The 23,790-nt window shown below is 44.6% G+C and overlaps 1 protein-coding gene across 1 annotated transcript in view; it reads right to left on the bottom strand.

Moving 5' to 3' along the window:
- The window catches only part of LOC148503038 (N-acetylated-alpha-linked acidic dipeptidase 2-like), a 206,321-nt gene that overhangs the window by 104,006 nt on the left and 78,525 nt on the right, over positions 1-23,790 (bottom strand). Inside the window, exons 5-7 of the mRNA XM_088449035.1 lie at positions 19,981-20,082; positions 17,692-17,817; positions 2,009-2,195 (exon numbers count right to left, since the gene is read on the bottom strand). Of these exons, the coding sequence (XP_088305161.1) occupies positions 2,009-2,195; positions 17,692-17,817; positions 19,981-20,082 (415 nt within the window). The remainder of the gene's footprint in view (positions 1-2,008; positions 2,196-17,691; positions 17,818-19,980; positions 20,083-23,790) is intronic.

The raw sequence follows: 23,790 nt of genomic DNA, 5'->3' as shown, positions 1-23,790 counted from the left end.
AGATTAGGTGCCATGGAGGGGATACTTCTTTAAAGCCAGGTACACACTGGAGTGATGTCGGTCCGATTTGCCATTTTGTAACAACAAATCTCCTACATTGCTCAGTGTGTACGGACGATTGCGCGCTCCCGCAGTCGCTAGGTTTGAAGTGCTGCACATCAAACCTAGGGTTATCACTAGCGACCTGTAGTAAGTTAATGAAGGGCAAAAAAGTTATTGTTCCGTCATTCATTAATTAATTCCAGTGTGTACGGGCAGTCCCCATTCACATTCATTCCGATGTCAGAACGAATGCTCGTCGCTCAAGTGTGTACCCAGCTTTAGTTAATGTTCTTTAGATTCTTATCATGTCTTTGAACAATTGGGTCATTGCCCAGGAGTAGGACCATAAAGGCTCCTAGTGCCACTGCCTGCCCTTGTATGGTATTGTGAAGCCCTTCTGCAGAAAATCTAAGTGCCCCATCTGCAAAGCAAAGGATACTGGAGCTATACCCTTCTCTTTGCACCATTTGGGAAAAATAAAATAGGTTCTCCAAACTTTTGTAAATTTTTGAAAGGTTGATCACTGGTTCCCAGAAGACCCTTAGGGATATATTTACTAAAGTGCGAGTTTTTAGAAGTGGAAATGTTGCTCTTAGCAACCATACAGTTTCTAGCGATTATCTTCTATAAGATAAATGTTAACAAGAATCTGATTGGTTGCTATGGGCAACATCTCCACTTCTATATACCCCATAGTTTCAGGAGTTCCCATTAGACTCAAGTTGAAAGTGAAGTCTTGTAATCCAGTCAATCTACCAGACGAGACGGTCTATGCGGCAGCCTCAGTGGCTACCAAAACAAGATCCTCATTAGGGGACTGATTCTGAATAGCACGCAAACTGGCTGTGGTTGCTGGCAGCCACGGAAGCCTGATTTACTAACTTATGCTAAAGCGAGAATCCTTGCGGTTAATGTGGGAGTTTGTGCAGTGAGTGAAAACCAATGCTGCCCATCGTTATTACGCCAACTGCGGCAACGGTCATCAATAGTTTGCATAGATTTGAATCTGCGGATACAGTGTATGCAGAACTCGTCATTTGCGCCCGTACAGACAGATCCGCCCGACCCAAAGTCAGCCCCTAGGTGTGTGAAATAAACCCTTCTAGGTCTAGATGGGGACACTAGACTTACTAAAGTGCGTCTGTGTAAAATATTTTTGAATTACTCTATTGACTCCATTTCTTGATGGTAAAAGTAATTTTTTTTTCAGTCCAGGTCGGTTAGAAGTGAATCAGACTATTCAAATTTTAAGATGCGCTTTCTAGGGGGTAGTTAAGCAAAGGTACTGTAGCTATAACTTATGCTGGGCATACATGGCAAGATAAAATGTCTGTCAGACCGACAGACATTTTATCTGGCCGGCTGCCAGCCGCAGATGTCCGCGGCATACACTGTGAGAAAAATCTCACAGTGTATTAGCCCGACATCCGCGCTCCCCCCCGGGGGAGGAGACATTTCCCTGTTCCTTCCGTAGGAAGGACACAGGAAATGTCTGTCTATCGGCCGCACTGGGCATACACTGCCCAATGCGGCCGACAGTTACTGGGTAAATATCGCATCGGACGGGCATGCTGGACAATCCAGCATGCCCGACCGAGCAATATTTAACCCTCGGTCGCCCCCCCCCCCACGCTACAATTATCGCGGCGATCCGCCGATATCGGGCGGATCGTCCCGATAATTGCAGCATGTATGGCCAGCATTAGATATTTTTCTATACTATTAGCAGCAGTCCCAAAAGAAGCAGCCCAAAGTAATGAATTTGCCAAGTTACCCATACAGTCTCAGTACAGCAAAATGAGGGTCCCCAGAAACAGAAGTGACTCTAGATTTTAATATTATATATATATATATATATATATATATATTGCAGCAACAAGTCTTTTTTTGTTATCACTGCATTAAATTGATTAGGGAGTATGTGCGCTTAGTTTGTAACATGCTGCCCTACTGTATATTCACTAACCTTTAGCAGGATAACCTGGGGTTAGCGGATCTCCTGCCCCATTCAGATTCAGGACATTTCCGCGTTGGGCGCCACCACCTGGCAGGTTAAAGCCGTCCGGATACGGCTGTACCCCGGGGGCACAGTAATCAGCCGGATCGGAGTACAGGATTATCCCTTTGGCTCCCGCCAGCATAGCGTTTTTTACCTGCAGAAAAAAGTCTGGTATTTATAAAAAAAAAAAAAAGAAAAATTGGAAAACACATTGGGCAAAATTTACTAAGTGGCAGGTTCTAAACCCCGGCGGTTTGGCTATCTGCAGATTTACTAAGGCCAAAACCGTTGCAAAACCGCCATCAAAACATATTTTAGAATAGAACAGGGCTGTCATTTTGAAACCGCCACCAAACCCCGGGGTTTAAAAACCGCCGTGAGACCGGCAACAAACCGCTGGGGCTTAGAACCCGCCGCTTAGTAAATTTTGCCCATTGTATCATGGCATTCTGTAGTTTGGGAACTCACCACAAAATGGAGAAAAAGTACATGTTGGATTACAGAACAAGCTACTTCGGATCCCAAAATGGCATAAGCGGGATATATCAAATTAAAAAATGTTTCGTTTATGTAAATTAATTGGTTGTTTTTTTTCAAAATGCGATTGTGGGGAAAGAAAATTTTTAAATATATTGTTTTATATATTTAAGATGATATTTTTAGAATAGGAATTCAAAAAATTATTTATATAGCTCCTTTCTCCCAATGGGACGCCAAGAACTTTCTTAGTGCAGACGGTGAGGCAGCCATCTTGGAACCATTCAATTGCTGCTTTATGAAATATTTCACATCAGTCCCTGCCCCATTGGAGCTTATTCAGTCTCAATTCCTACCGCACACACACACACGTAACAAAAGATAAGAGAGTCCATTTTTGTCCAAAGCTAATTAACCTGCCAGCTTGTTTTTTATTTGAAGTGTGGGAGGAAACCACCCAAGCCATACAGGACCATCATTGATATCGCAGCCATGGCTCCAGCACTGTCAGGCAGCAATGCTAACCACTGTGCTGCTTTTTTTTTTTTATTGAAGTGTAACTGGAAGATAAAGTCAGGTTTTCCAGCTCTACCGCACATTTGCCAGTCAGCCAATCATCTCACACATTCACAGACCCAACCAGATCCGGCCTGGTGAAATAGTAACTCTTCAGCTAGTATCTCAGAGCAGCTGAGTATCACTTAAATGCTCCAGGAGTGTTTTAATGGCCAATTGCAGCTATAATAAATGATCTATTCCTGACATAAGCGACGATAAAAAAATCATAGCTTGGGGTATATATTTACTAAAGTGCGGGTTTTTATAAGTGGAGATGTTGCCATAACGACCAATCAGATTCTACTTAACAATTATCTAGCACCTTCTAGAAGATAAAAGCTAGAATCTGATTGGTTGCTATGGGCAACATCTCCACTTCTAAAAAACATCACTTTAGTAAATATATCCCCTGGGGTCTGCATGCCTCTACTGTACTGCACTTGCACACCCTGATCTGCCTGCAGGGGGACACAAATGTTAGGGGTCTATTTACTAAGCAGTGTTAGGAGACAGAGTGAAAAGTGATAAGGTGACAGCCAATCATCTCCTAACTGTCATCTCACAGGCTGTGTTTGAAAAATGAAAGTTAGGAGCTGATTGGCTGGCACCTTATCACTTTTCACTCTGTCTCCTAACACTGCTTAGTACATAGACCCGTTAGACACATTCGGCTCAAATAAACTGCATGCGCAAATGCACCTACTTCAACAACGAATGTGAACTTATCTAATGGTTCTTATTTTGCAGACCAAGAACCTCACTAGGAAAACAAAAAGGATTTAATTAAAGGTCATTTCAAGTCTCACGCTGGACTGAACGGTATGTTTAAAAAAAATGTTTGGACTATACTCCCCAGCCACTAACCACCTAATAGAACACTAAGCAATGTGCTGACTGGCCTTCTCCTCCAGCAGACTGATGAGACGTCTTACAGCTGGGAGACCCGGAGAAATCATCGCTGCAAGAAACTTTGTCAAGTCATCAATAAAAGTTAAGTAGTGAGATTTTTCACCTGGCATATCACAGAGAGTAACATACCTCTGTTATACATGACATGACCTACTGGCCATTGTGGGAGCTACCAAAATAAATGAGACTGTGTAAAGACATTTATTATCAACAATGTGATCGGGGTAGATGGCAAGTAGAATCCACCATTAATATTGCTACGGACAGGTCATAAATAGCTCCCAGCTTGTCAGAAACACTTAACGATCTTTATTACCAGCAGTATATTTTTCTGGTATCCCATTGATGCTATCAAATATGCCGCTGGTATTTAATATAACTTACCTACCAGTCAACATCCTTGCCGACAACTGGCTGCTCAGTAATGCGTGAAAGCCATCTACGCATATGAATTACACTTCACCCGACAGGGACTCCGCAAATCCTGGAAGATGGCTCCCCAAGAAAGGGGACCTTACCATTGACGCCAACTATAATGCCATCTGCACAAACAATGGTAACCCAAAATTACCACGGTTTGCTAAATACAGAACGGTGCATAACCCCATTTAGAGAGTGCCCAAGGGATTATGGCTCCTTATTAAATAGATCCTTTTATATTGGCTATGGTCATGTCTCAATTGTTATTAATATTAACAGATTTTTACTACAAGATGGCATTTCTGGACCCTGGCTTGATGTCAGCAATGTAGATACTGGCACGGATGGGTATTGGATGCAAACCTGTATTTTAGGATTGGCGAGACCTATTACTGAGGCGTAGAGTCTACTGCGCTGGCGGTATTTGGCAGGGACCCCCGCTAGGAGGTCTTAGCTGCGTCTGACACGCAGGTCGCGGCCCTCAGACTAGGTTTCCTAATACAGGTGCTGCCGTGCAGAAGGGGTCCTGCTCGAACGCACACAAACCCTTGAATGCCTCTGCCTGATTGAGGCATTTAAGGGGCAGTGCAGGGGCGGCCGGTGTTCCCCGAAACAGGGTGTGTCCGCCCCGTTTCCCGGGAGTGGCCAGCACAGAGACTGTGTGGACGTACGTTGTCTTCTGGGATCGCAAGCCGGCCAGCCTGAGTAAGCTTACTCAGCTGTCCGTCCGCCCGGCGCCGTCCACCATCGCAACCATAGACCACCGATGGTCGCGATGGTGATCCCAGCCTGCTACCTCCGTCGCAGTGCTGGGATTGCAAATGCAGCAGAAGGTGACATACAGATAGGTACTTAAAGTCGGGCTCTCAAGTTGGGCTGCGGGAGGTTTAGGTGCTGCAGGGGGGGGGAGTTAGGCTGTGGGAGGGCTGCAGGGTACAGTTAGAGTTTGAGGGACTCAGGTTAGCTATCAGGGTGCCGGCAATACCACCGCCGCCGCTAAAACCACCGATAATCCGGCATAACAGATAAGGGTGTCGGATTATCGGTGGTGCACCTGGCCAGCTTTAGTTTAATGAAAGAAAAAAAAAAGCTCAGGCCTGCTTTAGACTAGGGGTGAGCGGGTTCGGATTTCTGAAATCCGAACCCCCCCGAGCCCCCCCGATCAGAGGCTGATCCGAGTCAGGCTCGACTTTTCCCACCTGACTCGGATCTGAAATCGAGGCAAAACGTCATCATCCCGCTTTCCGGGTCTCGCGGGTTTTGGATTCTATATAAGGTACCCGCGTCTGCACCATTTTCTCACTCGGCTGTGGACAGTGAAGAGGGAGGGTGGGAGTTAGGGCTGGCTGGGCTGTATAGTGTAGTGTAGTGTAGTGCAGTGTAGTGTTGTGCTGTGCTGCGCTGTGCTGCTGTTGTCCATAGGGGCTGTGTCCACTCCTCCAAAGTCCATAGTGGCTGGCTGTGTTGTGCTGTGCTGTGCTGCTGTTGTCCATAGGGGCTGTATCCACTCCTCCAAAGTCCATAGGGGCTGGCTGTGTTGTGCTGTGCTGCTGTTGTCCATAGGGGCTGTGTCCACTCCTCCAAAGTCCATAGGGGCTGGCTGTACTGTGTTGTGCAGTCAGTTGTCCATAGTGTCCACTCCAAAGTCCTGTACAGTGTCCCAGTCCTAAAGGGGTGCTGTAGTGTTGTCCAGGGTGTGCTCTGTCCATCAGGGGTGCTCCCTCCAAGTGCAAAATAAATAAATATTTTTTTTGTGTTTGTGAATTGTGTACAACAGGATGAGGATACTGGTGTAGCTGGCGCTGAGGAAGAAGTTGGCAAGGAGGATTCTGATGGTGATGTGGTTTGTTTAAATCAGGCTCCGGGGGAAGACAGTTGTTGTCCGTGGGATGAAAAAGCCCATCACGGTCATGCCTGGGCAGAACACCAAACATTCCACCTCTTTGGTCTGGCAATATTTCTATCCAAATCCAGACAACAACTGTCTTGCCATATATAAAGGTGAAATAAGTAGGGGTAGGGACGTTAAACACCTCGGAACATCCTCCCTTATACGGCACCTGCAGCACGTTCATAAAAAGTTACTGTCAAGTTCAGAAACTTTGGCTAAGACCATAAGCAGTCCAGGGACACCTAAATCCTGTTGTCCTGTTGTATCCAAGCTCCTGCAAACCACACCGTCAACTCCCTCCTCGTCAGTTTCCTCCTTAGTCAGGATCGGAAGTAGTCTTGCAGGCCACGTCACTGGCATGACTGACTCTCCTATCCGGGATTCCTCCGGAGGATCCTGCATTGCTATGCCTACTGCTGCCACTGCTGCTGTTGCTGCTGGGAGTTGTTCATCATCCCAGAGAGGAAGTAGGAACACCACTACTTTTACTAAACAATTGACCCTCCAACAGTCTCTAGCGAGGAGGATGAAGTACGACAGCAGTCATCCTGAAGCAAAACGTATAACTGAGGCCTTGAATGCTATGTTGGTGTTATCCGCCATTAGTGCAGTGGGATTTAGACAATTGATGGAGGTAGTGTGTCCCCGGTTCCAAATCCCGTCTAGATTCCACTTCACTAGGCAGGCGATACCGAGTCTGTACAGAAACGTCAGAAAAAGTGTCCTCAGTGTCCTGAAAAATGCGGTTGTACCCAATGTCCACTTAACCACAGACATGTGGACAAGTGGAACAGGGCAAACTAAGGACTATATGACTGTGACAGTCCACTGGGTAGATGTATCACCTTACGCAGCAACAACAGCAGCGTCACCAGTAGCAGCATCTCAGAAACGCCATCTCGTTCCAAGGCAGGCTACGCTGTGTATCACCGGTTTCAGTAAGAGGCACACTGCCGACAACATCTTAGAGAAACTGAGGGAAATCATCGCCCAGTGGCTTACCCCACTTAGACTCTCCTGGGGATTTGTGATATCTGACAACACCACCAATATTGTGCGGGCATTACATCTGGGCAAATTCCAGCACGTCCCATGTTTTGGTCACACAATAAACTTGGTGGTGCAGAATTTTTCTGAAAAGCGACAGGCGCGTGCAGGAGACACTTTGGGTGGCCCGAAAAATTTCTGGCCACTTTCGCCATTCAGCGACTGCATGTCGAAGACTGGAGTGCCAGCAAACACTCTTGAACCTGCCCCGCCATCACCTGAAGCAAGACGCGGTGGAACTCAACCCTCTATATGCTTCAGAGGATGGAGGAGCAGCAAAAGGCCATTCAAGCCTATACATCCACCTATGACATAGGCAAAGGAGGGGGTATGCACCTGACTCAAGCGCAGTAGAGAATGATTTCCGTGTTGTGCAAGGTTCTCCAGCCCTTCGTACTTGCCACACGTGAAGTCAGTTCAGACACTGCCAGCTTGAGTCAGGTCATTCCCCTCATCAGGATTTTGCAGAAGCAGCTGGAGAAAGTGAAGGAGGAGCTAAGACGGAGCGATTCCGCTCGGCATGTGGGACTTGTGGATGAAGCCCTTCATTCGCTTTGCCAGGATTCCAGGGTGGTCAATCTGTTGAAATCAGACCACTACATTTTGGCCACTGTGCTCGATCCTAGGTTTAAAGCCTATGTGGGGTCTCTCTTTCCGGCCGACACAAGCCTGCAGAGGTGCAAAGACCTGCTGGTGAAAACACTGTCAGCTGAAGCAGAATGTGACACGTCAACAGCTCCTTCTTCATTTTCTCCCGCAACTGGGGCTGCCAGAAAAAAACTTAGGTATCCTAAGCAACCCGTTGGCGGTGATGCAGGGCAGGCAGGACCAAGTTTGGACATCTGGTCTGGACTGAAGGACCTGGCAACAATTTCTGACATGTCTACTGTCACTGCATATGATACTGTCACCATTGACAGAATGGTGGAGGATTACATCGGTGACAGCATCCAAGTAGGCATGTCAGACATTCCGTACCTGTACTGGCAGGAAAAAGAGGCAATTTGGAGGCCCCTGTACAAACTGGTTCTATTTTACCTGAGTTGCCCCCCCCTCCAGTGTGTACTCCGAAAGAGTGTTTAGTGCAGCCGGGAACATTGTCATCGAAAGGCGTAGGAGGTTGCTTCCACAAAATGTGGAGAAGATGATGTTCATAAAAATGAATTATCAACTCTTCCAGGGAGACCAGCCTCCAGAACGTACAGAGGGACCTGTGGTGGTGGATTCCAGCGGGGACGAATTAATACTCTGTGAGAATGAGGATGTACACAATACTGAAGAGGGTGAGGAATCGGTGGATGAGGACGACATCTTGCCTCCGTAGAGCCAATTTGTGCAGGGACAGATTAATTGCTGGCTTGTTTTGTGGGGGCCCAAACGAACCAATCATTTCAGCCACAGTCGTGTGGCAGACCCTGGCGCTGAAATGATTGGTTTGCTAAAGTGTGCATGTCCTGTTTATACAACATAAGGGTGGGTGGGAGGGCCCAAGGACAATTCCATCTTGCACCTCTTTTTTTTCTTTGCATTATGTACTGTTTGGGGCCTAGTTTTTCAAACTGCCATCCTGTCTGCCACTGCAGTGTCACTCCTAGATGGGCCACGTGTTTGTGCCGCCCACTTACCATAGTCATCCAGCTACCTCGGTGCAACCTTTTGGACATAAAAACACTATTGTGAGGTGTGACGTGTTCAGAATAGACTGGAATTGAGTAGAAATTAAGGTTATTGAGGTTAATAATGGCATAGGAGCAGAAAAACCCACAAATTCTGTGATTTTAGCTGTTTTTATGCTTTTTAAAAAAAAAATACAGATCCAAAACAGAAAACCCAGAACCCAAAACACGGAAGGGTGGTTTTGGCAAAACCAGTCCAGATCCAAAACACGAAGAAAGATCCAGATCCAAAACACGAAAAGTGGCCGGTGCACACCCCTACTTTAGACAGTTGATAAAAATAAAGCCCTATACCTTGTTTAATGTTAAAAAAGAAGAAGCCATGGGCCTACTACTTTAATTCATGAAAACATAAAAACAGCCCAGGTCTTGCTTAATTTGTAGACCACCCCTCATCTACATTAATGATTGGCATCATTATGCTTTTCCAGCACTTTCAATCCCTTTGTTTAACTACATGGGGATGAGGGGGGAGTGGTAGTCACTAGTCACAGTCATCGTTAATCTGTCTATATCAGGTGGTGGACAATAAGAAGCCCTCCAGCTGCTTTTGAACTACACTTCCCAGCATATCCTGCCTCAGTTCTAGCCAGTCCTGTCCCAAAATAGTGGCAGGGCATGCTGGGATGTGTAATACCACAAGCAGGTGGACAGCTGCCTATTGCCCACCTCTGGTCTAGATAGATGATAGCAACTCCAGCTCCTTTTATATCCCTTCCTTTAGCTACACTGAGGCATTAACTGTCCTAGAAAATGTCGTCCATGCAATTTATACTAATGTTCTATTTTTTTTTTTTCATTTCATCTTCAGGTCTTGCCTGCTATTCGTCTGCCTGCGCTCCTGAGAGGTCCGACATTCGCCCCTGCAAGACATCAGAACGCTTTTACAACTGAGATCTTCAGATGATGTGCAAGGTAAGTTCTCCTAGGCCATCGCACCAGGGGGATGGAGGGTGGTCACAGTCGTCGAAACTGAATTATATCATTTTAAAGAAATCATAGATCAGTTTGCTTCAGCTGAAGTTAGAAGAGTACATTATAGCTGGTATAGTCCACTATATTTTAGGATCTATTCACACCAGTACTATATCTGTTTTTATAGTTTAAGAACATGGGAGGTCCAACGCTCAACCCTTTGTTATAGAGTGATGCGTGGGAATAGTCAGTACTAGTGTTTATAGAGGAAAAAAAATGTTTACTGATCTTACGCTGATGATAATAAAAGTCAATACAGAAATATGTAAGGTGTCAACTGATGGGGTAATGCAAACAAGGTGGTATGACTGAGTGAGCACTAACAAGTTCAGTATCAATGAAGTCCAATGCTGAAAGTCATATGTAAGCACTGTGGCAGAATATGAGGTGTAATAGTTAATCTTGTGGACTAGGTAGGTGGACGTGGCAGGTAGCGGCGTCCTGAACCCCCCGGTGTCTGACCGGTGCCTCGGTCCTGATGATGTTGGTGTGTGTCACACAGCCCATATTGGGACAGAGATACAGAGGGTCTAGGAATCACTGCCAACGGTTCTCCAGTTGGGGAGTTTCCGTGGGGTGTCGATTACGTCTTGCTTTGATGGAGTCTCTGGTTGTCCTGTCTGGGTTGTCCTCACTGGTGCCGAGGTGTACTGTGCCCTAACGGTGGCTTTCGTGGGCAGTGGAGCCCAACCTGCTGAGGAGGAAAGGAATGTGACCAATGGGAGTCTGTGATGTGTGATTTACTGTGAGGCATCAATCCTTACATGGGTCTAGGGCTCACACTCAGTACAGACTTCCCAGGTGCCAGTTCTTGCTGTGTGGTCTCTTGCGGCGTAGCTACTCAGCCGGGTACCCTGGTTCCCCAGCAGACTTCTGGATCCTGGCTTTCTCATTGCTGCCGGGCCCGGTAATGTGCCAGCTGGGGTTGCAATATTGCCTCCTGCTGCGAATGCGAGGGGAGCCAGTGGAGGGAAGTGGGAGATAGAGTGTGTGTTTTTCCCCAATGCGTTTCACCCGCTCAGGTCTTCTTCTAAGAGGCATTGTCCTAGAAGAAAGCCTGAGTGGCCGAAACGTGTTGTGGAAAAGTGGACACCAAAAAAACACATTCTTCTATCTCCGATAAAAATTCGATATCCCAAATACTTCTGGTCCCAAGTATTTTGGACATTGGAGACTCAACCTGTAGTTCATACATCGTATTTTGTGATTTCTAGCTCTTTACTTTTTATATATACTGTGTCTATCTTGTGTTCTACATAAATGTAAACAATTTTTAAAACTTCTTGCTTCTCAATCACATTTTCAGATTATCACACTGAGATCGAATGTCATGTATATTATAACTTCATAAAACTGGGTAAAGAAACTTAATAATGATCTATCCAATTGTTCAGTTCAGTTAAGGCTAGAGAAGTATTTAGTTTTATAAAACTCCTTATATAAAAGTCACACTGAGTTTTGTTTACTAGCAAACTATGAATGCTTTTATGAAATCACTTTACTTAATGCAATGGGGCATATAGTTCATAGAAAAAAAATATCCTGTGCTACAGTATGTGCTGATTGTCTTGTTATATAGCTATGATTTATTTGCACATATCCTAGTATCTATGCTTAACCTTCCATGTGTTATCCCACATACTGAAGTTCACTCTATGGCACTGGTTTACTTACACGGTCACAGAAGCCTCCACTGTAAAATCCTTCATAAACAGATGTAAGTGAAGATTGGTATCATTTAAATCTGAGTTGTGACATGTTGAACTCTTAATTTTATTTTTTAATATAATAATAGAATTGTTGTAAGTTTAGGAGATGTCCTCACTATTCCGGATATACAGATGTAGCCACGCTCATCTATCCCGTGGCATGGATGGCACGACAAGTGCGTCGGCATCTATGGCGTGCATACGGCGGCTGCGACGAGTCACAGCCTGGCGAGTGCTGCGCGATGCATGTGCCCGTGCGCATGCATCGCAGCTACATCTGTGTTGTGATAACTGAGATACAAGTAGAAATAAGTGAAATGAGTCCTGAATATTTGGTTATGGTTTTATTTAATGTTCTGTGCAGGCAAATCTATATACTTGGAGGTTCAGATTTATTTTTTATTCAAAATAGCAATAAAATGTGTGGAAATGTATACTGGTAATTTTCTCAATTTGTAACCTTTAATGGCATTTATATGTGATTTTATTTATAAATGTACAAAAATGCAACAATAAATAAAGTTTCATATTGGTAAATTATGGTTTGTATTTCATTCTGTAAACAGTTTCTTACCATAAACAATTCTGTGTATGTATAGTCAGGTGCATAAATATTGGGACATTGACAGAATTTTCATATTTTGGCCTCTATTCACCACCACAATGGCTTTGAAATGAAACAAACAAGATGTGCTTTAACTGCAGACTTTCAGACTTAATTTGAGGGTAATTACATCCAAATCAGGTGAACGGTGTAGGAATTACAACGGTTTCTATATGTGCCTCCCACTTTTTAAGGGGCCAAAAGTAATGGGACTATCAACTCAAAAGCTATTTCATGGACAGGTGTGGGATATTCCCTCGTTATTTCATTATTAATTGAGCAGGTAAAAGGTCTGGAGTTGATTCTAGGTGTGACATTTGCATTTGGAATCAGTTGCTGTCGACTCTCAATATGAGATCCAAAGAGCTGTCACTATCAGTGAAGCAAGCCATCATTAGGCTGAAAAATTAAAACAAACCCATCAGAGAGATAGCTAAAACATTAGGTGTGGCCAAATCAACTGTTTGGAACATTCTTAAAAAGAAAGAACGCACCGGAGAGCTCAGCAACACCAAAAGACCCGGGAGACCACGGAAAACAACTGTGGTGGATGACAGAAGAATTATCTCCATGGTGAAGAAAAACCCCTTCACAACAGTTGGCCAAATCAAGAACACTCTCCAGAAGGTAGGTGTATATGTGTCAAAGTCAACAATCGAGAGAAGATTTCACAAGAGTGAATATAGAGGGTTCACCACAAGATGTAAACCATTGGTGAGCCTCAAAAACAGGAAGACCAGATTAGAGTTTGCCAAACATCATCTAAAAAAGCCATTACAGTTCTGGAACAACATCCTATGGACAGATGAGACAAAGATCAACTTGTACCAGAGTGATGGGAAGAGAAGAGTATGGAGAAGGCAAGGAACTGCTCATAATCCAAAACATACCACCTCATCAGTGAAGCATGGTGGTGGTAGTGTCATTGCGTGGGCATGTATGGCTGCCAATGGAACTGGTTTCCTTGTATTTATTGATGATGTGACTGCTGACAAAAGCAGCAGAATGAATTCTGAAGTGTTTCGGGCAATATTATATGCTCATATTCAGTCAAATGCTTCAGAACTCATTGGACGGCGCTTCACAGTGCAGATGGACAATGACCCGAAGCAAACTGCAAAAGTAACCAAAGAGTTTTTTAAGGCTAAAAGTGGAATGTTATGCAATGGCCAAGTCAATCCCCTGACCTGAATCCGATTGAGCATGCATTTCACTTGATGAAGACAAAACTGAAGGGAAAATGACCCAAGAACAAGCAAGAACTGAAGACATTTGCAGTAGAGGCCTGGCAGAGCATCACCAGGGATGAAACCCAGCATCTGGTGAAGTCTATGCGTTCCAGACTTCAGGCTGTAATTGCCTGCAAAGGATTTGCAACAAAGTATTAAAAAGTGAAAGTTAGATTTAGGATTGTTTAGTTTGTCCCATTACTTTTGGCCCCTTAAAAAGTGGGAGGCACATATAGAAACCGTTGTAATTCCTACACCGTTCACCTGATTTGGATGTAATTACCCTCAAATTAAATCTGAAAGTCTGCAGTTAAAGCACATCTTGTTTGTTTCATTTCAAAGCCATTGTGGTGGTGAATAGAGGCCAAAATATGAAACTTCTGTCAATGTCCCAATTTTTATGCACCTGACTGTATATAAGATTTCTATCATGTTTTTAGAGAGTTTTTTATTTTTTTTTTGGGGGGGGGGTTGGCTCCATAAACACTAGTTACGCCTATGAAACATTATTTCTCCCACAATTACACTTTCTTATTAGTGGAATGTAGATGCATGGAGAAGGGATAAATCGTGCTGGACCTCTCCTGAATTTAGCACAAAAGAGATAAGACACATCCGAAAAAAGGGTAGAGATCTGCCCAGCTCCCGGCGCTAATGTGAAATTGATAAAATCTGTCAATAGTGATCAGCCACAAATGCTTAGAGTTTGGTGTGAACTCCAATAGAAATACATCTAGAACAACACAGGCACTGCACTGCAATCACAGCTGACTATACTGAGTGATCTTTCATACAATTATGCACAAACTGAAAAAATGTGAATAATAAATTTTACTTATAGATAATAATAAAATGAATACAAATAGTACATACAATACATGAAACATGGAAAGTCTTTACATATGAATGAAAATAAAGAATAATGTGGCAAATGAGTCCTCTAATGAGCAATATGAAACAGTTGCAATGTAGCAAATCAGTTCAATTGGGTTGTATCAGAATTGAACAAAAAATAAGCTGGATATGTCCTTGTACAGAAAAGTATAAATGCTGTTTATAAGTACTGCATTCTGACATCCATATAAATGAACTACTTAAAGCTGTTGCTTTTGTACCTGTATATAGGTGGAGTATCGGTGAGCCGTGCTGATGATGGTGAGCCATGATGATGGTCTTGACCATCGCGACCATCGGGCTTGCGACAAGACCCTTGTGGTAGGGTCTCGTTGCCGCAAGCCCCAGAAAGCTTTCGGCTGTAACAGAGCCGAAAGCTCTCCCACTGACATTACTTGTGATGTCAGTGGGGGCGCACCCAGACTGTAGGCGTTCCCATGGGAACGCCTCCGTCTGGGCAGCCACGCCTCCGGCCTGCCCACCAAAGGGGGCGTGCTGTCACTCAACATCGACAGCACGCCCCCTTTGGTACAAGACCCGGAGCGACGGAGTGCCCGTCGCTATCCGGGTCTCGCACATGCGCACGACGGAGCCGGCATGCGCACTGGCCTACCATCGACCCGCTTGCGAGCGCTCAGCGCTTGCGACCGGGTCTGAATCAGGCCCATAGTTTGTAGTGAATGCTGCCCTGCTTGGACAGGGGTCACATTTGTTACCAGATATATGCCCATATAAGCATGTAACATGCAGCTATAACTGTAAAAATATGCAAAGAAAATATTCAAAAATATATATACAAAGTAAATTTCTTACTTATTTCACATTTTGTTCTTATACTGTATTCACCCATATTTAAGGTTCAGTTACTTCACTAATTGATTAATGATTTTGGGAACAGTGGAAACTATTTAATGCTGCAAAAATTACATTTAACCAATAATATTGGTTACTTGTAATTCATGTTATAAATAACACCAATATTATTCCCTCAGTTATCAGGTGCTAACACCAAGGCTAGCATGCATGCTTCCTCAGGGAAAACTGCCGTCAGTGAAAGATGAAGATGACTTTTTTAAATTAAATACATTTCCTAACTATGCAAAAAAGAAGCATGAATATGCCATGGTACAGGTCGCACTAGCCTAGTTACGGCCCTGGCCATAGCATGTCAAATTCATCCGAAATATGCAAATTGAACTATGCCTATATCAACTTGATCTGACATAAGGTGCATACAAACACACAACGATTTTTTGAACGATTATCGTTAACGATATCGTTTCATTCAATCGTTGAAAAAATCGTTCACTTTCTAAGTTAAAATGACGAACGATTATCGTTCATGCGCGTTCACGTTTGTAGTTCAGTCAGTCTGACCAACTCAACGATTTTCATTAAAGGAATATGCAAAAATCGTTTGTAGCTCAAAAAAATCGTTCATTACATTTAGTAAATGAACGATTTTAGTAAATTATTTTCGTTCATTTTTCCCTTGAAAAAATGAACGAAAATCGTTTACTAAAATCGTTCATTTACAAAATCGTTGTGTGTGTGTGTATGCAGCTTTAAAAATAAAATAGAAGGTTTTAGGGCAATTCTTAAGGGTATCCGGTCATTAGGTCTACAGTAAAAAGGTAGACAATGTTTAGGTAGACACAGGCCCGCCAAGAGCTGCGGCGGGCCCGGGTAACAGGGGGCGTGGCCTAATTGTGGGAGGCGTGGCCACGCCCCCTTGGGAAAAAAAAAAAGATTGTCAGCGCCGCTGCGCGCTGGCGAGGGGGACGCTCTGAGCCCCCTCAGCCTGGTGCAAAGCCAGGGGAGGCGCGATCTATCCCCCCCCACAGGCATAGGAGACACGCTATGTGCTGGGCTGCTGTGAGGGAGGGGGGGCGGTGTTGGAACCGGGCCCCTCAGGAAGCCCGGGCCCGGGTAATTTGTACCTGCTCCCTCCCCCTCTCGGCGCCCCTGGGTAGACAATACAAGTTAGACAGGCAATAGGTCGACATGGTCTGAAGGTCGACACACTAAAGGTCAAGAAGGTCGAAAGGGCCATTAGCTCGACACAGAAATGGTCAACATTTTTTATTTTTTTTAAGGGTTAGGCACTTACTCCGACGGTTAGGGCCAGGCACTAGGAGGGAAGGTTAGGCACTTACCGGAGAGTTAGGTTTAGGCACTTACTCCGACGGTTAGGGTCAGGCACTAGGAGGGAGGGTTAGGCACCAGGAGGGAGAGTTAGGATAAAGATTAGGACTAGAAAAAAAAATAAATGTTGACCATTTGAGTGTCGACCCAATGACCCTGTTGACCTTCTTACTAGTCGACCTTTAGTGTGTCGACCTTCAAACTATCGATATATTGTCTGTCTAACTAGTATTATTTACCTTTTTACTGTAGACCTAATGATCCACACCCTTCTTAAGTATGACCTTACAAAACCAAAGATGCATTTGCATAAACTTCCTATGTCTGTTCATGACACCCCTCACGCACAGCACAGTGATGGGAGGAAACGGGTAAACAATCTTTAGTGTGTGGGGTCACTAAGTAACCTGTCAGTGCAAGCCCCCACCCTGTTTTTTAAACCACACCTGGAGCCTTGGATTGCTTTCTAAGCAGTAGATGTACTAAGACTTGTAGTGAGAAAGTGGACACAAAGATAAAATACCAACCAATCAGCTCCTAATTGTTATACAGCCGGTATAGTGACAGTTAGGAGCTGATCGGTTGGTACTTTATCTATCTCCAAGGCTTAGTACTTCTCCCCCTAATACAGGTGTGAGGTGGTCACATCAAACATAAAAAAATAAATAAATAAACATTTGCAGGTGCCACAACAGACGCTGAGTCTATTTACTAAGCCTTGGACAGAGAGAAGACTAAGGGGTCTAGTTACTAAGCAGTGTTAGGAGACAGAGTGAAAAGTGATAAGGTGCCAGCCAATCAGCTCCCAACTGTCATTTTTCAAACACAGCCTGTGAGATGACAGTTGGGAGCTGATTGGCTGGCACCTTATCACTTTTCACTCTGTCTCCTAACACTGCTTAGTAACTAGACCCCTAAGATAAAGTACCAGCCAACCAGCTCCTGTAAATTTTCTAGTACAGCCTGTAACATAGCAGTTAGGAGCTGATTGACTGGTACTATCATCTCCATCCATGCAATGGTTTATATCAGAGAAAGTCTAAATTACGTTCTGGAACCAAAATCTACCTTTTGCAGCAGTCACAATAACACAGAATGTAGTAGACAAGTCCTTACTTTATTTCCCCTGAAGATTTTGCCGTATCTGGCTAGGACAATCTTTCCAGTGCAGTTGATGCTCATTTCACGGTCCAGATAGAAGAAGTCCTCAGTCCGGGCATAATTCACATAAACCAGGGTGCCCTGTAATACAAGCCCCGAATCATATGCTGGCAGCTAATAGTACAAGTAGGGTCTGTGAATGTCTACTGTGTGAGCGATGGCCCAGGCCTGGGAGATATTGGCCTCCTAGGCTTCATACTAATGCCGGCCACACACTGTCAGGTCAAAGTCACCATCAGACAGACAGACCACTTATATAACATTGCCATACACGATCAGGTAAATAAGTCTGTCTGTCTGATGACGAGTAACTCCGAGCTTCAGTCAACACTTTTGTTGGGCACTGTTGAAAGATTTTTCATGCCCAACCGTCCAGTCATTGGTGATCGGTGGCGGCCATACACTGTACAATTATCAGTCCAAGCAGCCGATAACTGGATGAGCAGGCCGATAATTGCACAGTGTATGGCTTCCTTTATAAAGAGTGTTTATCAGTTATTCTCTTGTTGGTAATAAGGACCTAGCAAAGGATGGTAAATTCCACATCCTAGGGTTTATGTACTAAGCCTTGGGGATAGATAAAGTAGATGGAGATAAAGGGGTCTATTTACTAAGCAGTGTTAGGAGAAGTGAAAAGTGATAAGGTGCCAGCCAATCAGCTCCCAACTGTCATTTTTCAAACACAGCCTGTGAGATGGCAGTTAGGAGCTGATTGGCTGGTACCTTATCTCTTTTCACTCTTCACTTTTCACTTCTCCTAACACTGCTTAGTAAATAGACCCCAAAGTATCAAACAATCAGTTCCTGTCACTTTACAGGCTGTGTTCGAAAAATGACAGTTAGGAGCTGATTGGTTGGTACTTTCTCGACGTCCACTTTCTCTCTCTCCAAGAATTAGTATGAAGATCCCTCTGAATCCAGAACAAGTTTAAAAGCTGCCGCTCACATCTATAGCAAGGCTCAGCTGGCTTAGGGCTGTTTTATACAATGATATACTGTACATAAATCTGGGTGTCCCCCATATACAGTACAAGTGAATCTAATGACTGTATCCCCCAGTTACCTTGAGCGCCCCACTCGTTTCATGTGTGTTCTAGGTGTCTTTCATTTATTGGCTTATAAATGACCCCCCCCCCAAAGTTCTAATCATTTACTTATTTTTCTCCGTCTTTGCTTTTCAGCCATGTAGTTATAAAAGACAGCATTGCTTACTTATAAAAGCAAGGCATCGCTGAGGTACTGGTAAATTGATCAAATTTAGTGTAAACTAGGTTATGAAAACAAATCATATAAAAACACACATATAAAAACAATTGACCAGATAACAATTAATAATTATGCCCATGTGCTGTGCTGCTTGACCCAAGCCGCTGTGATAATGAAGGTCGCAAACCACAAATTAAACCTCATGAACTTACAACAGGGATCTTACATCGTTACCGTTCATTGGTTATAAGGGGTTGCGTTATCCTATGCATCATTTGGGACGCAGAAATCCAAGAATATATCTGCAAATGTGAATATGTGACATTGCAACATCCTGGACAGGGCAAAACTCTGCTGTTCTCTCTATAAGGGATGAGGTTGAATCCAGGAAGCGGCTTTGTGTTGTATCCCTCAATAATTAACGCCTCCCGATGATATAAATACATGGCTACAAAGCACAGAAAGAAGATAGAATGAAAAAAACAAAGGAGCTGGTATAGAGCTAATCGTGCGCCCAGTGGCCGAGTGTATCCGGCGTTTTTTCTCACTGCGTCTGCTCTGGATCTTAGCGCACTCCAGTATGGACAACGCAGAGTCACACGCATTTCGCAGCTCCTACGCTTACAGCCGAAGCGTAGCAAGCATAAGCAAAGGTCAGTGCGGACATAGCTTTTGCATCCAGTATAGTCTGGTGCACATGTGCACTTATGATGACAAAGTGGGAGCATCTACGGTCGAGTTCCATTCAATTCCGCATCAGCCACAACGGGTTAAGAAAAGTTGCCGAATGTGCCCTGATACCGAAAAATTTCTTTCAATGAAATGCGCTGAAAGTTCCTGAAACATAAGTTACTTTGTCACAGTCACCCGAACAAAGTGACCCCAGGGAGCGTTCCCACCCAGGAAAATCCTCGCCTTTTTGTGGGCATCACGTGAATCACATAAACGGACATTACTATATGGAACGAAGACAATGGACAACTTCAGAAGAAAAACTTGATGTACTAATGTGTTTATGAGTCAGTGACCTGTACTTACCTGCGGGTCTCCCTGAGCCGAAAAAGCATTGTAGGGAGGAACTATATCCGTAAAGTTTTCATATCCTTCTGGTGGCGGCTCCGATAAGGACGTGTTAAATATCTGGAAATAAAAATTGAGATTTTGCAACGTTTAATAATAATATAAGTTATATATTTAAAACAACGTGTAAATGGTAGCGATAGTTTTCATTTGACAAGAAGATTAAATGCCCGGAACAGCGGCCATGATGCCCCCTCATAGGTTTGGTCATCGAGCATGGATGTTTGTTGCAACCATCAGTGGTGAAAGGGCCTAATTCAGCAGATTCCCGATGTTTCAGAATCTGCGCAGGCGCCAGACCCGTTCTGCGCATGTGCAGAACGGGTGAGCGAGTACACTTGCAAACTGGCAGCAGACTGTCAGTGATTGACAGTATACTGCCGTTTTGGGGCGGGGAGGGGGCGGCGACAGCCTCCGTTAACCGCAACGGAGGAATGTTGCCGCTGCTGGGGGGGAGGGAAGAGGCCAGGATCTCTGACGGGTGACTGAGATTTCCTGGCCTCTTCCTGTTACTGCGAGGACCGGCTGCGGGACCCTATGGGTCACCATAGCCGGCCGATGGTGCGCAGATTAACCGATGATGCGTTGAACAATGCAACAAGGTTAAGTAATGCACAGGGGTCGTGATGTCTCCTGCGCATTACCATATCTGCAAGGATCGCACTTGCAAAGCTGCCTGCGTGCATACATCATATATCTATAGCCTGAGTGCATACATCATATATCTATAGCCTGCGTGCATACATCATATACTATAGCCTGAGAGCATACATCATATCTATAGCCTGAGAGCATACATCATATCTATAGCCTGAGAGCATACATCATATCTATAGCCTGCATGCATACATCATATATCTATTGCCTGAGTGCATACATCATATATCTATAGCCTGAGTGCATACATCATATATCTATAGCCTACGTGCATACATCATATATCTATAGCCTACGTGCATACATCATATATCTATAGCCTGAGTGCATACATCATATATCTATAGCCTATGTGCATACATCATATATCTATAGCCTACGTGCATACATCACATCTATAGTGCAGCTTTGCAATTACGATCCATACAGAATTAGGCCCTAATAGTGATGGTGACAAGTGCCACCATCAATGGTGAACATCTGTGGCTGGACCCCAATGGCTAGTGCTGGCTGCAGTCTGCAGATGCATTGGCGCAGTCTGCGCAAGATGGCTGAGCCACCAAAGGTTTAACTGCAATCGATTGGTTTCAAATTCTAATTTGGTCTAAAAATGGCCGGGATTGAATCCCGGGATTGGAAGCCTCCAATCCAGGGATTTGCGATTGGCCTCCCTAGCGGTGACTAGGGAGGCAGCCCGGATCCCTCCATAGTCACCGCTGCCAGGCCCCCGGCTGCTGTGTGCACTGGGAGGGTGGGCAGGTGGATGCAGGGCTGCACAGCGTGATCTTTGTCACGCTGCGCCGCCTTGTGCTGGCACACGGACGAAATGCAGTGTACAGCACAGCCGCTTGCCACCCAATAACTCACCGAGAGGGCTGGTTGGCGGGCATTTTTTTTTAAACGAGTATCCCGGGATTGGCCTCCCTATATCTTACTGATGGTTTAAAACCATCAACCAATGGCGGAGCCATAGATGGTCAATCCTATCCCCTCAGCTGCCAGGACAAACAAGTGCAGGACACTTCAAATCATGAGACCATAAACCACTTGCGGCCGTGCTGCACATTCAAACATATACTGCTACCAACAAGGTAGTTTAGTGAATTAATTTAGACATTTATTAAAAATATCTAAACATCTTCTAAGTATGTAAAACATGTTGACCCCCTGCTGCATACAAAACAAGGTACCGCGCTGATCGCAGCTGTGCAAGGCTTGCTTGGGGAGCTCTTGGCGTGAGCAGTGTGGGAGGGAGTATTAATTCTTGAGAACTAAAGGTTAAGCTGCATCGCAGCAATAAGGATAATAACAGGGGAAAGAGGGCTGAGGAATGCGAATACTGGCATAATGTATTGTGGAGAGTTAATAATCCCCCCTGATGGGGTATGTGACCTGGTGTGGTGGAGTGAAAGTCCTCACGTAGAATGTAGTAGGGGTCTCCTCTCTATTCTGCGTGATCCTGTGCATGTTTATTAAGTGTGCTATGTGCAAACACCTTTTACATTTATCTCATTTTGGTTCTGGTGTAGAATTAATGAGCAATAGTTGCCCAACTGTACACGTCTCTATTAGTGCAATCCCATTGCTTTATTTAATGATTAATTTAAATATCTAAATTTTATGTAGTCAGTGTGGCAGCACAGTAGTTAGCATTGCCATCTCACAGCAGTGAGAGCAAGAGTTCAATTCCATCCAGGACTCAATTAGTGTGGAGTTTGTATGAGCTCTATGCAGGGCCGGCTCGAGGGGTCTGAGCACTCTGTGCCGGCCCGGTACGCTGCGCCCTGCAAGCCGCACGCGACCAAAATTGGGGGTGTGGTCTCATTACCATAGGCCACACCTCCTAAGTGACGTTATTTGGAGGTGTGCCCGCATGGCATGCCTCCAAATAATGTCAGGCTAGGCGTAAAGCCCAGCCCTCCGTCACTGGCTGGGCTTCCCCCAGCCCTCTCCAGTCAGTGAATGGATGCCGCGCGCATGCAGCTGCGGTGGTGGGGGTCCCCAACCTCCCGGTTTGACCACCCGCGGGCCACTTCGGCCCACGGGTGGAACAGCGGGACAGTACTGTCCCACTGAAATCGGGATGTTGGGGAGGGGTGCGCCCTCTATGGGTGGCGGCCCTGTTCGACTGCACTGGTCGAACACCCCTAGAGTCAGGCCTGGCTCTATGTGTTTGCGTGAGGTTCCTCTAGGTGCTCCTCCTTCCTCCCACACTCCAAATACATATAAATAGGTTAATTGGTGTTTGTGTGTTATGGAATATGGGGGAGGGTGTTAATATCATTTTATAGAATGTACTTGATAAATGCTAGCAAGAACATTTTCCCCCCATAGACTATGAACCCTCCAATATATACATTTTGACTGAAAAGTAGGTAAAGGAATAAACAGTACAAATAATTGAATAGTGATGATATTAATCTAATCGATTGTATAAAAAAAGTGCGATTATTTTTTTTTATTGTAAATATTGAATAAACTTATCGCACAAAAGCTAAAACAAAATAAAAATGTAATCAATGAAAGATGGTAGCTTTAAAAATAAGAAAAAACAAGAAAATATATTAATAACATAATTGATACCAGACCAGCAGTAGGTGCTTATGGCAGGGCCGTAGCTGGGGTAGTGCGGCCGGTGCCATCGAACAGGGCACCACAGGTCAGGGGGCGCTGTTTGGGCCTGTCAAATTTCTGTTTATTATCATTCTTGCTTGTAGCTTCCTCTTATTTCATCCCCAGCATCTCCTGGCCTCTCCTATCTCTTCCCTGGCCCTTCCCCATGAGGCCATGGCCCTTTTTTGGGTGCATTATGTCTCTTTGAAAAATGAGGGGGGCGCCAATGCTCTTTCTGGCACAGGGCACCAAAAAGTCTAGTTACGGCTCTGGCTTATGGTATAAATGTTGAAACCTATGAACATCCGCAGATCATTAAAAAATGTACAGTATCGATTAATAGATTTTATTGATGTCCTAATAGGATTTGATTGTAGGCACTTTGAACAGTTCCCAAAGATGAAGTTAAATGGATTTCTTGAAAGGGCAGAGATCTAAGCACAAACAGTAGACCCCTCAGGGGAAACTGTGTAAATAAAGTTTAAATAGAGTATAGGG

Source organism: Taudactylus pleione, unplaced genomic scaffold, assembly GCF_031769625.1.
Source record: "Taudactylus pleione unplaced genomic scaffold, aTauple2 ptg000478l, whole genome shotgun sequence".
In the NCBI taxonomy this organism is placed as follows: domain Eukaryota; kingdom Metazoa; phylum Chordata; class Amphibia; order Anura; family Myobatrachidae; genus Taudactylus; species Taudactylus pleione.
The sequence above is the reverse complement of the archived record's forward strand: the minus strand, read 5'-3'. Positions and strand labels throughout refer to the sequence as shown.